The sequence below is a fragment of the Anolis sagrei genome, chromosome 2 (genome assembly GCF_037176765.1).
Source record: "Anolis sagrei isolate rAnoSag1 chromosome 2, rAnoSag1.mat, whole genome shotgun sequence".
NCBI classification, from domain to species: domain Eukaryota; kingdom Metazoa; phylum Chordata; class Lepidosauria; order Squamata; family Dactyloidae; genus Anolis; species Anolis sagrei.
In genome coordinates, this window is record NC_090022.1 from 190,281,577 (window position 1) to 190,294,762 (window position 13,186).

Here is a 13,186-nt window from a genome sequence, read left to right on the forward strand (position 1 = left end):
CCTATTTAGTTATATTTTTGCCATTTGTTTTGGGTTTTTTTTGTTGTTTTTTGGTATGTGTGTGTGTGTCAGGAGTGACTTGATAAACTGCAAGTTGCTTCTAGTGTGAGAATTGGCCATCTGCAAAGATGTTGCCTATGGGATGACTGAATGTTTTTCCATCCTTGTGGGAGGCTGACAGAGGGAGCTCAACCCACTCTCCCCAGATTCGAACAGTCATGCCGGCACAAGGGTTTAACTAATTGTGCCACCAAGGGCTCCATTAGTCTTGGTGACATCAGTTTGTTTCAGCTTTTTTTTCATAATCTATCTGGAGAAGTGTAAGTCCTATTCATCCTGGATCTGCAAGGATGATTTTTCCTCCCCGTGCTTTTGTTTTAATGGAGAATCTCCAGAAGTGGAACTGCAAAGATAACAGAGAATGTACAGCATGCATTATTACCATTTTGTTACCTGGGTGGTGTTGGGTTTGTTTTAGACGATTATGTTGAAATAAGTGAGTTATTTTGGCAACACCAGAAGTCCATTGTGAATCCTTCTTCATTGATTTCAGAAACTGGAGCTACCTTTTCCCCCCTATAAAACTTAGGTTAGAATATACAAATCCTTCCAGTTGGGCTGCAATTCCCATCATCCTTCACAATTTGCTGTTCTGTATTTGGCTGATGGGCGTTACAGTCCAGCAACATCCTAGCCCACCCTGTAAATAAATTTTTGATCAAAAGAGTAGAAATCAGCTGATTGGTTGTTTAGGTTCTGTTCTAGAAACCAGAAATTGATAAATAGTACGATGTGGTAGCACCGCTGTTACTAATGTTTATGTTTTTCTTTTTCTTCCTTCCCCCTGCCCTTTATTTTTTAAAAAAACAAACAAACAGAAAGCCCAAAGGAAAGCTCTGAGCCCACGGGTTCCCCAGCTCCTGTCATCCAGCATAGTTCTGTGACAGCCTCTCCCAATGGCCTGAACGTCCGCTCTGCTGCCGAAGCCGTCGCCACTTCAGTCCTCACTCAAATGGCAAACCAAAGGACAGAACTGAGCATGCCTGTACAGTCGCACGTCATTATGGCTCCGCAATCACAGTCTGCAGGCAGATGATGCCACAAGCCATCTGACATAGAACTAACCAATCAGAACTTGCAGCCGGAAAGACTGATCGCAACTAAGCCCCTTGAGCAGTCTGGGGTGGATACATTTTTTTTCTTTTTTTTCTCTCTTTTAAACGTGAGTAAAGGGCAGCTATGGAGCTTTCAACAAAGTATGTCCCATAACGATCTTGGCCCAAAGCAGCTGTCGTATTGCCGTCCGGTTTCAAAAGGATGGCTTCAGAAGGAGCAGCCTTTCCATCCCTTAGGGGTGATCGCTCATCGTATAGAACCTCATAGTATTGCTCAATGTGGTCTTAAATGGTTACTGTTCAGGTATAGGTTACGCTAACACTAAGCCTTTTGCAGTATGGTGATTTATGGTGCTTTCTGGAGTTGGCCACTTTAGCGAACAAAGTAACTCATTGGAGAAGCTGTAATATTTTGCTGGTGCTGTCCGTTGAACAAACAAAAGGCACTCACACTGCTTTCAGGCATCTCCGGTGTTTCCCTTGCCGCTGTGATTGACTTTCAGTTCTGCACTTTCACACAGAACTCCAGCTCAAGGCTCTGAAGGTGGTAAGCTTTGTACATTTGTAGGGTTTTACTGCCTACACCCCTAGTTCCCCCAAATTGTTTTGTGGGTCATGTAGGGAACATCACTCTTAGCTGCTTTGACTGATGTGTGTTTGTAGTTGGAATAGTGGAAATGATGGCTTTGCCTGCCTGGATCTCAGTTGGCATTGTCTGTGACTGTGTCCATTACCAGAGATGAGGTAATAGGTAAAGGTTTCCCCTGACATTAAGTCTAACTGAGTTCAACTCTGGGGGTGGTGCTCATCTCCATTTATAAGCCGAAGAGCTGGCTTTGTCCATAGACACTCCAAAGTAATGTAGCCAGCATGATTGCATGGAGCGCCGTTACCTTCCTGCCAAGGCGATACCTATTGATCTACTCACATTTGCATGTTTTGAAGTACTAGGTTGGCAGAAGCTGGACCTAACAGTGGTAGTTTACCCTCCTCCCTATATTCAAACTGCCAACCTTTCAGTCAGCAAGTTCAGCAGCTCAGCGTTTTAACCTGCTTCACCACCAGGGCCCCTGAGGTAGTATTCTCGGTCATTTTATCTGTCAAAACTTGTAGGCTTTTTGGCTGTGGAATCAGTAATCAAGACACAAAGTGGCATTTTAGATATCAGCAAGGTGGGGTCAGCCTTACGATTTCAAATGGTTAGAATGCAGAATTTGTGAGCTCAAAGCATTTTCTTGCTCCTTTCCCCTCTCCTTTTCTCGCAGAATGAATTATGTTGATATCTACAGAATATACGGCATCCTACCTGATTTGGGGGGATCACATCAGCCTGAGCTTATAGGGTCAGCCTTCACTAGGCACCGAGCTGCAGTGTATGGCTTCATACAGAACTAAGTTTGGACAATGTAGGAGTCAACCTGCTGCAACCCACCCCAAAGAAGTCTCCATAACTCTGTAAATCATAGATTTGAAAGGCCACGGAGTCCCTTTTAAGCCTTGTACATTTCAAAGAATCACCTGTTACATTTCAGGCCAGTGAACTCATGAAGACTGTGGCCTTAAATCATTGGCTTGTCTGTCTTAAAGACAAGAGGATTAGATGAATATGCCCACCTGTTTCCCTCTTCCCCTTTTCCTTTCAAAACTTTTCCTCCCATTCTTTTTTGGGAGTAATGTCCCCTCCATATCATTCACTCCTTTTGGGGGAAAAGTGGTACCCCCTTGAAGTCCTGGTCTGACAAGGTGGATGCCAGCAGAACAAAACACCTTAAGTTGTTGTAGGTTTTTTTGGGCTATATGGCCATGTTCTAGAGGCATTCTCCTGACGTTTCGCCTGCATCTATGGCAAGCATCCTCAGAGGTAGTGAGGTGAGATTTCACCTTGAGATTTCAAAAGCTCTTCAACTGTTTCTTCTCCTTACCTCTCCTTATTGTTGAAATGCAGACAGGTTTGTATTTTCCTTGGGTTGTTCTTGATTGTATGATAACTGGCTCATTTGACTCTTGAGTGAGGAGAGATTATGCCATTTTGTGATTAGGATACAGAAGCCATCTTACAAGCCCACAAAATGCCCATTCTTCCTCTTATTTTGTATTCCTGATTATGCCTCTTTTTCTCCCCGTTTGAAACATTTTGTCCTCTGTAGTCTTTGCAGCTATCTGAGGGTCATAGTTATTTTCTTTTATCAGCTGCTTTTCACACATTTTCACCCATTGGAATACATAGTAATCTAACTACATTCCCAGTGCCTACTGCAAGATGTAGGGGTGTCAAAATTTACCGAGATTTTCTTTCATAGTCTTGTTGTCCTTGTCCCTATTCCTTCAGTAGCATTGTTTCTTGACTGGTTTCCTTGCTTCTATTCTATTATTTTGTGATTTTTTTTTCAACCTCCTCTTGGGTTCCCTTTCCTTCCTTTTTTGTTTAAAAGCAGCAAGGAACTCAATTCTGAATGTCCACAGACTTCCTTTGAGCAGGCATTTCAGACATCCTGTCGTATGTCTCCCCCCCCCCCCTTCCATCTCCCTTCCCCATTCTTTCTTGATACACTAAAAATGCACATTGGCAAGGGCTTTGAAATATAACTTCTCCCAGCAGGGTATCTGTTTCCTTAGTGACAGCCCTGATAACAACACTCAGCAGGTGCAGCCAGGAAACATAGAGGATAATAGAACAGGAAAGGTGCTGGCGGGATGGCTGGAGAACAGATTGCAGCGTGTGTCTGTTTACGTATATTTATATATGCACCTTTCAAAGTGGATTTCAGGTTATTTCTCTTTAAGAAAGTTTTGGAATCTTTTGCACATTTGTATAATGCCACAAAGGTTTAGAGAAGGTACTGAAGGACTGGGTCAGAATTCTTAATTGGTACTTAATCTTTAGTTGACAGCTAGTACCTTATTGTGCAAAAGAAGATAGGATAGAGTAATGGTAAAGGTTTTCCCCTGACATTAAGTCCAGTCGTGTCCGACTCTGGGGGTTGGTGCTCATCTCCATTTCTAAGCTGAAGAGCCAGCATTGTCTGTAGACACCTCCAAGGTCATGTGGCTGGCATGACTGCACGGAGTGCCATTACCTTTCAGCAGAAGCAGTATCTATTGAGGTACTCACATTTGCATGTTTTTGAAATGCTAGGTTGGCAGAAGCTGGGCCTAACAGTGGGAGCTCACCCTGTTCCTCAGATTCAAACTTGCGATCTTTCAATTAGCATGTTCAGCAGCTCAGTGGTTTAACCCACTGTGCCACTGGGGGCTTCCAAAAAAGCAGTGCTATAGCCCGTGTGACTCTTAATCTGGTTTGGTGTGCAATGATACAAGAGGGAGACCACATATGCCTCAAGGCAGTCCTCTGCCTCCTGATAGAGCAAGATTCCCTCTCTTCTTCCTTCAGTTTTGGGGTTGGTGGCATGAGAAGAGTCCAAAAGTCTAGATTAAGAGTCATAGGAGTCTGCATTTGATCTATGGTCCATCGATACTCTTGTCTGACTGGGACGGAATTTTCCCCTCACTGCTGTGTAAGATCTCTCTTAACTGGCGATACAGAGCCTGCCTTTATACTAGCCTTCCCCAGATTTGGAGCCTTTCGGTTGTTCTGTATCACAAACCCAATAATAATAATGACTTTATTTATATATCCCACCACCATCCCCCAAAGTGACTTGGGGCAGCTTACAGCACAAAGTGCCTAAAAGCAAACATAAAAGTGAACACAATATAAAATACAATAAAATAAAACACACACACATACAAAACCATCAATTCATAAACTCTGATTAATCTAGGATGGGGACGGGTGTCCCTGTACCAAAGTCTCTTTCCTGATCAAATCACAGCGTGTTGAATGTTATCATTGGTCTGTCCCAAGAACAACATTTCCCAGCATGGTGTCCTCTACTTGTGTGGGATCACAGTTGGCCACAATGGCTGCAGATAATTATAAAGTTGTATTCTTAATACAGCTTGAACACACTCGCATGGAGAAGGTTGCATAAGCATGTGGAATTGTGAGTTACATGTGGCCTTCTTGGCCTGTAATTTCTGAATGCATTGCCTGTGCCCGTTTCTTGTAGTTCCCTGGGGCTATCACAGTTGTAATTCCTACTTAACTGCATGCAAATTCTGCTTACAGTCATCTGCAATATTAAATTGAGGCTGGGTTTCGATATTGACATTATAAGTTGCAGAAAAACGGGTACATTATGAGTGGAAGTTTAGGAGTCGAATTGGGTAGGTGTTCTTCACAAGCTGCCTTTTGAAATGGAGGTTGTGCAGGAGCTGTGACCTCAAAATGTGACAATATTCATAAGCCATTTTCCAGACCAGTATATTCCCCAACCTCTTTAATAATGTGTGTTGAGTTCCTTAGTATGATTTGCATACCTTAGATCAGTGTTTCTCAACCGGTGGGTCCCCAGGTGTTTTGGCCTACTATTCTCAGAAATCCCAGCCAGTTTTCTGGGAATTGAAGGCCAAAACATCTGGAAACCCACAGGTTGAGAACAACTGATTGGGTTTGTTCATGATACAGATGACAACCACAACAGATTCAGAAGCTACTTTTATGTCCTGAGCTACACAGAATATAAACAAAATTAAACACCCATGGCTGGAAGTTCATTCTGGTTCTCAAAAATAGGTATTTTTAAAAATGCTGAATGATAGATGAAACTAAACTAAAACTAAATGATTGCATCTGAGGAGCTGTAATTCACCCTCTTTCTTTGTTCAGAAGAAGGTTAGTTCTGGGGAGTCTTGTGGTATAAAGGGCCAAAATACCTTATTGGGAGTCACGTGTACTTAACAGGGCCTATTTTTGCCCATTCTTAGTTCATGCTGAAGACCTTGCCTCAGACTGATGAAATAATTAAGCTGTAGTTTCTCTGAACAGTGAAACCCATCCTCACCAAAAATGGTTAGTAGTTCTTCAGACCCTGGTGTGTATCTGAACGGTTGCCATCTAACACGCTCAGATGTATCGAGGATTATAGAGCATACAGACAGGTTGTCCTGTGTTGCATAATGTTCCTAAGGCCCCTTCCGCACAGCTGAATAAAATCCCACATTATCTGCTTTGAATATGGCAGTGTGGACTCAGAGAACCCAGTTCAAAGCTGAGATTTTGAGATTTTCTGCCTTGGGTTACATGACTGGGTGAAAGGGCCCTAAGAGAGATGTAGCAGAATATTTCTTTACATTCATAGTGTGAAAAGACTAAAACAGAGAACTATAGCGGAGCTTAAATATCTCTAGCGACTTCTTATTAACGCATGGTTATGGAGCAATCTGTTTTAAAAGATGAAGAAGCAGCATGTGTGCAAGATGCCTACAGAGATTTAATAACTCATCCTGTTTCAAATGTTTGAAACCAGTTTCCATTGAAATGTGGCTTGGGTCTCTTAGTGGAGAACATCTAATTCGTTCCTTTCACAACAGGAGCTCCATGGTGGCTCTGGGGGAAAGGAATTGAGTAGAACAGTGGTTCTCAACCTAGGGTCCCCAGATGTTTTTGGCCTTCAACTCCCAGAAATCCTAACAGCTGGTAAACTGGCTGGGATTTTTGGGAGTTGTAGGCCAGGAACATCTGGGGACCCCAGGTTGAGAACCACCGGTGTAGAAGCTGTGCTGTGACTTACAAAGTTGAGTCTCTGCAGGAAAGGCTTTCAACCAAAGACTGTTTTTTGCATTAGCGGGGCCTCGCTTGATTCCTCTTCTTGTTAGGGTAAAGGAGTTGTTGTTGTTGTTGTTGTTGTTGTTGTTGTTAACTGCCATCAAGCAAAATTCAACTTACGGCAACCTTGTGAATGAGAAACTTTCAAATTAATCCTTTCCTTAGCAGGGCTGCTGAGGTCTTGCAGACTCAGGGCATCCATGGTTTCCTTGATTGAGTCCCTCCATCTGGAATGTGGTCTTCCTCTTTTCCTACTACTGTCTGTCTTACCAAGCATTATTGTCTTTTCCAGTGACTCATGTCTTCTCATGCTATAGAGATCACTTTTTCCTTCTTACAAGGAGAATCTTGTCAGTTTGTTGTCTTCATAAACCTCTGCTACATTTTTTGATGGTTAGGATGTTCCTCATTCCCTGATAGGACAAATGGGTAAGTACAACCCTGCCTGTCCCAGCAAGCAGCATTGCTATTTTAGCTATTTATTTCAACCTCACTGTTTTGGTTATTTATCATCCCACTGCGGAAGCCTCATCCATCTGTTCTTCCATGACCTTGTGTGATGATACCAAGGGGAAATAAGTGCCTTTATTTGGATTGTCTCTTACCCCATGCTGAGAGATCCATGCCTGCTTATATAGTTTTTGCACTATGTGAGGACTGTGGAATGACCATGCTATATAAAAAAGAAAATATTTGAGAATCTCAGGCTAAAAATTTTGTTTTCATCAGATTATCCATCTCCAATGACCTGGTTGTGGTAGCAGAAGCAGCTGTACTTGGTGGAGTGGGGCCTCGCATTCGTCTTGTCTATTAGCACCGCAAATTAAGGGCTCAGGCTGCAATTATTCATTTTGATGTTTTCTGTAAAAGAGTTTACTGCTTGCATGACCCCTCTTGAAGAGACTGTGTGTATTGCATGTTTTCTAAGAAAAATATCTGACATCTGCAAAAGACCGTTCTTTCTCTTCCTGAATGCCATACACTATTGAAGAAATGTCCTTTTGCTTGTTGAACAGTCTAGTGATGAGGATGAAGGTTCATTTAGTTGCTCTTTTCCTAATCTTGAGCCAAAGTGTTTGTTTACTTCCAAATGCCCATTTGTCTTCCATTCCTTTGTGGGATTTTAAAATCTTCTCACAGCAAGCTGTTTTCCTGAAATTACCAAATGTTTCGTTTCTGTAGGAAAAAATTGTGTGCCTCCTCATTTTTTCCTGTAGATCTAATTTGTGAAATAATGTATTTTTAAGCAACAAAATCTACAGGCAGTTCTGGTTCCATCAAACAGTTGATTTTCTCCTGGCACCCTATCACACATTTCTGTTTTGTGTCACCACTCATCTGTATCCTAGCACTCTGCCAAAATCCCTTTAGCAGTAGTTGTAAGCAATAGTTGTCCTCTTGTATTACCATCTCTAAGTAGCTTCTTGGATGGAAATCTAGGCTTTGCTCATTGACATCCATGCATGCCCTTTCCATAAAGTAGTTTTTCTTTATGATAGAATGTGGAATGTTTTGGCATATGTGTGTGTGTGCATGTAAGTATGGTGATTTTAGGGTCTGTATGTGCAATCTGCTTGTCTGGACTCGTGCTGCAAATAATACGACATGGTTTCGAATCTTGTTCCATTTGTTCAAGATTGTGTTTATGCTATGTTCAAAAAAACAAGAGCAGAACCACATATTCAGAGGCAACGCCCTCTATGGTTTAGACCAGAAAATGTTAAGCACAAAGTTCTAAACCACTTAACGGCTGCTTCAGGCATTTGCAGAAGCCCACACAACATTGAAACATCACTCCTTTTTCCCCAGTGGTGGCTCTTACGCACAATCCCCCCAAATAGATTAAGCTCTGAACTCCCCTCTAGGTTCTTGGGGTTATCTAGATCACTGCTTTTTAAACTGTGGGTCCAGACCTCAAATGGAGTCCCAGTAGCTCAATGTTGGGGTCACGAAAAATTTGGCAACAGTAAAAGGTTTCTGAATATCATCCTGTCTCTGTTTGAGATGTCTATACAAATCTGTTGTGCTGTGTTTACAGTGGACTCTGCAGAAGATGCTTCAGCTGTACTTCATAAAAAGGAAAATCAGCCTGCTTAGCAAGCCTTGCAAATGCCGGTTTGCTATCAGTAAATGTATTGTTTTTATACCTATTTTATGTACTTATATCCCTGGGGTCACATAAACATTTATTGGGCTAAAGGGGGTTGTGAATGGAAAAGTTTAAGAAGCCCTGATCTAGATGGTGCCAAGTGCAGATAAGTCGCTGTTTCTCTCTCACACTGCATTTTCAAAGTGTCTTCCTAAAATTGTCACTTCATAGACATAAAGCTCCATAGCTGCCCCAGAATACATAGGAGTTGAGTTATAACTAAGACTAGCATATTTCTCAAGTTGAATTGAAATTGTTCTCTGTGCCTCTCTCTTATGGAAGAATGGGAAAGGGGACTCGTGTTCATAATAACTGCATCAGGGGTGAGAAACAGGCAGACTATTAAAGCTGAAAGCTGGCTGAAGGGTAATGTGATGGTGGCAAATGTCAGCTTTGTCTGTTGATCCCCCTGCAAAGAGATTTTTAGCACCTTAGAGACTGAGAAGACAGAGTTTGTAACCTAAGCTTTTGTAAAGCTAGTCCAGTTCCTCATGAATGCATGGAGTGAAGTGATCCCCTTGTTCAAGTTCCTGTGATGCATAAAGAAACCTCTGGATGCAAATTCTAGAAGCAGAGAGTTCGATTTGCTCTAGCACTTTACCACTAAAATTATGAATAGAAGTGCCTCCGTCACTGCTTAGATTTCCCCTGAACAAATCTTGTGTTTTCTGGTTTTCATTTTTGATGCTCCTTTGCCCTGCACACCTCTTTGGTTGACACACCATGTGTGCCAACCAAACAAGGAACGTCAATACAGTTGGCAAGAAAAGGTGAATAAATGCTGCAGATGAGAAGTGGAAAATTCATTCACCATAGTGGTCAGCATGATGCCAAACTATATCTGCTTTCAGCCTGATCTAGCAGGGACTTTTTTTACTGTTCTCGGTGATCATGTTGTGTAGAATAAGAATTGAGCTTATGAGAGTGTGATTGCCTTTAGCAGGAACAGTAGTCTTTGTTCCTCTTGATGTCCACTTAGTAACAGGAGACAGGAGACAAATCCAATGTGGTGATGGATGGTAGGGAATTTAGATCTTGCCATAGCTGTCTCTTCTCATTTTTTTTATCTGAAGACATGCTGAGCTCCCATCCTCACTCACAATTTCCAATAGTGGGGAAATTGTGATTGAAACACAGCGCTGTGTGGCAAGCAGACTGGGCAAGAGAGCTCCTTGTTTTCTGAAGCCTTCCTCTCATTCTGGTACCGACCTGTGAGGAACTTATATTAGAGCCCTCTAAAATTAAAAGCATACTTTATGCCCCTGTTCCTCTACCATTTGTGCTTCAGGTCATAGTCTAAACTTAAGAGCAGAGTCTGGGTTCATCTAAGGCAGTGGTTCTCAACCTATAGATGTTTTGGCCTTCAACTTCCAGAAATCCTAACAGCTGGTAAACTGGCTGGGCTTTCTGGAAGTTTTAGGTCAAAACAGCTGGGGATCCACAGGTTCAGAACCACTGACCCAAACAACCTTTGTTTATTTTTGCCCTGAATTGTTGTTGGTTTTCCAACAACAATTCTCTATATTTAATGTATAGGGACCCTTCAAAATAGCATTCAGAAAACAGAATGAATTGCATACTAACGTGGATCTTTTCGTCGCATATCTCAGAAAGCTTAGGGTTGATCTTGAATTTCTCCCTTCTTTTTGCTCAGAAGGAAACCAGGGTGAAGCAAAGCGGCAATAGGCATCATTAGTTACCCCATCTCAGACTCTTCTATAAAAATCTATGCTGCCATCTGATATTCAGCCATAGAGGTGTTCATAATTTAATAGCTCTGTCTTCCAAAAAAATTTTTTTCAAACAACTGCATAAGAAGAGAATATGCCTGTGTCGCCACAACTTCCTTTTGAAAGGAAACTGTGAATGCAAGCAAACTTGATTTTAGAATAAAATCTGCATTCTCTATGTTTAATGTATAGGGACACAATCAGACAAAGCACCTAGGAGTGTTGAAATTGATCTAATGAATGTATCCCATGGGTGTGCCTGATGGACTCTGTCAGTTATATATATAAAAAAGGAGGAATGAAGGACATTGTAGAAAGTGTCTTGAATTGCAAGCCTGCTCTCCTTAACACTGCTTCATGAATGTTGTGGGAAAGGTGGTGCAACCGCTCCAGGGAGGCTCTGGCACAGGAGCCAAAGTGAGAATTGCAGAGGTATTGTGCTGGTTGTCCTTATTGGAGAATAGCAAGATCCAGTGTCTCTTCCTCTTGCTTCCTAGCAAAGACAGATTGAGTTGTAGCTTCTTTACCTTTGTTGCTTTTGCAGAATGTGCATATCCTGGTGCCAGAGGTGACTCCTTTGGAAGGCATTGCCCTACATTTATAACTGCATGATGAAGACATTTTGACAAAACCAGCCAAGTATTTGAAAAAAAGCCACTTTTATTCCTCAAGCGAGAGGAAGCACATGTGTGAGGAAAACTTAAATGCAATAATGGCTCAGGAAGCTTGGCAACACTTGAAGTTCAAATGAAGTCTGTATTTTCAATGGTGTGGTTTCTCCAACAGAGCTAGAGGCATTTGGAGAAAGAGGGCTACAATATTTTTGAGGGACAGGGGAAATCCCATGCTGGTGGGGCAGTTGGGGAAAGTGGCATAGCAAAGACTGGGCAGATGGGAGTGCTGAAAGCAGTTGTACTGATTATAGATACACGCAAACATTCCCTTTACGATCCCTATTATATATCTGTCTAAGATCAGACCCCACCTTGAAATGCCCCCAGTTGATTCTGCTCCACCTTCCTTGTTCATCATCACTTTTCTTTAGAAGAGTGGTTCTCAATCTGTGGGTCCCCAGATATTTTGGCCTTCAACTCCCAGAAATCCCAACAGCTGGTAAACTGGCTGGGATTTCTGGGAGTTGTAGGCCAAAACACTTGGGGACCCACAGGCTGAGAACCACTGCTTTAGGAGATGGAGGAGCTGTTTGCCAAAGCCAGGTGCTCCAATATGGATGAGTTTCCTTCTCCTTGTGGGGAGACAGAATGAAATACCAAGCAAGGTATCTTTTGAGATCCAAGCGTAAGCCTGAGAACGGTGACCTTTCTTTGTGGTTGAGAAGAGGCTTGGAAAAGCCCCCCTTGTTTCCAAGGCCTCTTGGTCCTCAAATCGTCCAGGGTACCTAACGCAGATCATATATTTCTGTTCTGAATGTGTCAGAGGTGCTCCGTTTCACAAACCTGCCACTTTTACATGTCTCTGCTTCAGACGTCCAATCTCGCATTTCCAGCACCCTCCATTGTGGTTGCAAAACAGCCATCGGCATAAGAATCCCATGCAACAGCTTCCTTTTTGTTCCCATGAGTAACTGCCTGGTTTTGTGTTTTGTTTATTGATGCATTTTCAAATATAGATATATTCTATGGAGAGCTTTTACGATCAATAAATTGAGGGTAGGAGGGCGAGGGAAAGGAACCGAGAGATCCCCGAATGCTTAGCCATAAGAGGGGAGGGGGTTAGTATCTCATAAAGTGAAATATGTATCTATGAATATATAAATATATATATATATAGAAATATATAGGCATATATCAAGTCTTTCCTCAATGGCTGCCATTCTTTATGCAATGACGTTGTGAACCATGTGCAGAGAGCTGGGCTTCCCAGCCCCTTCCCCTTTCCCTGACAGAGATTGTGCGCAGGCCCTTCTGCCTTTTGAAGAGGAGAGGGGAGGGGAGAGCACGAAAGCCAGGGAAGACGTTTCTGCTCTACTGGTAAGCCAATCAATAATTCACCGAAGTGCTCCTGTGAGCAGGTCCTCACAAGCTAAGTGTTTTTGCCTGTCCCCATGGTTCCCATGGACCTGTGTCTGTTACCACAGGCCTGGGTGAGCTCTGTGGCATTTCATCTTTGTATTCTGCTATTTTTGAAACTTAAATAAAAAAAACCTAAATACATACATAAAACCCCGGCACTTGTTCTTTCAGCCACTGTTCTTACCAAACATATAATGTGCCTTTTTATTTATGCTGCAAATGTAACATTAAAATATTAACAAGATTACATTTTGTCTGCATCCTATCTTTCTACCCACCCCAACTCCCTCCCTTTTTTATTTGTTCTTACCTAGTATGGTTCATGGGAGGTGCCTAATGCAGAAGACTGGAACATTACTCAATTATCAAATAAACTCATTTATTTCGGTCATTGACCAGCACAGGAAATAGTCACATTTTCATACAAACTTGGTACTACTCAATTATGTTTTCCTTTAGCTTAGTATTTTGTCATTTGTTGTTGTTGTTTA

General features: G+C 42.1%; 1 protein-coding gene across 2 annotated transcripts in view; it reads left to right on the forward strand.

Moving 5' to 3' along the window:
• ATF7 (activating transcription factor 7) overlaps nucleotides 1-12,942 on the forward strand; it is a 122,060-nt gene extending 109,118 nt beyond the window's left edge. For both annotated transcript variants that reach the window (XM_060762877.2, XM_060762878.2), the window contains exon 12: nucleotides 879-12,942. In XM_060762877.2, the coding sequence (XP_060618860.2) occupies nucleotides 879-1,096 (218 nt within the window). In that variant the 3' untranslated portion in view covers nucleotides 1,097-12,942. The remainder of the gene's footprint in view (nucleotides 1-878) is intronic.
• The last annotated feature ends 244 nt before the right edge of the window (nucleotides 12,943-13,186 follow it).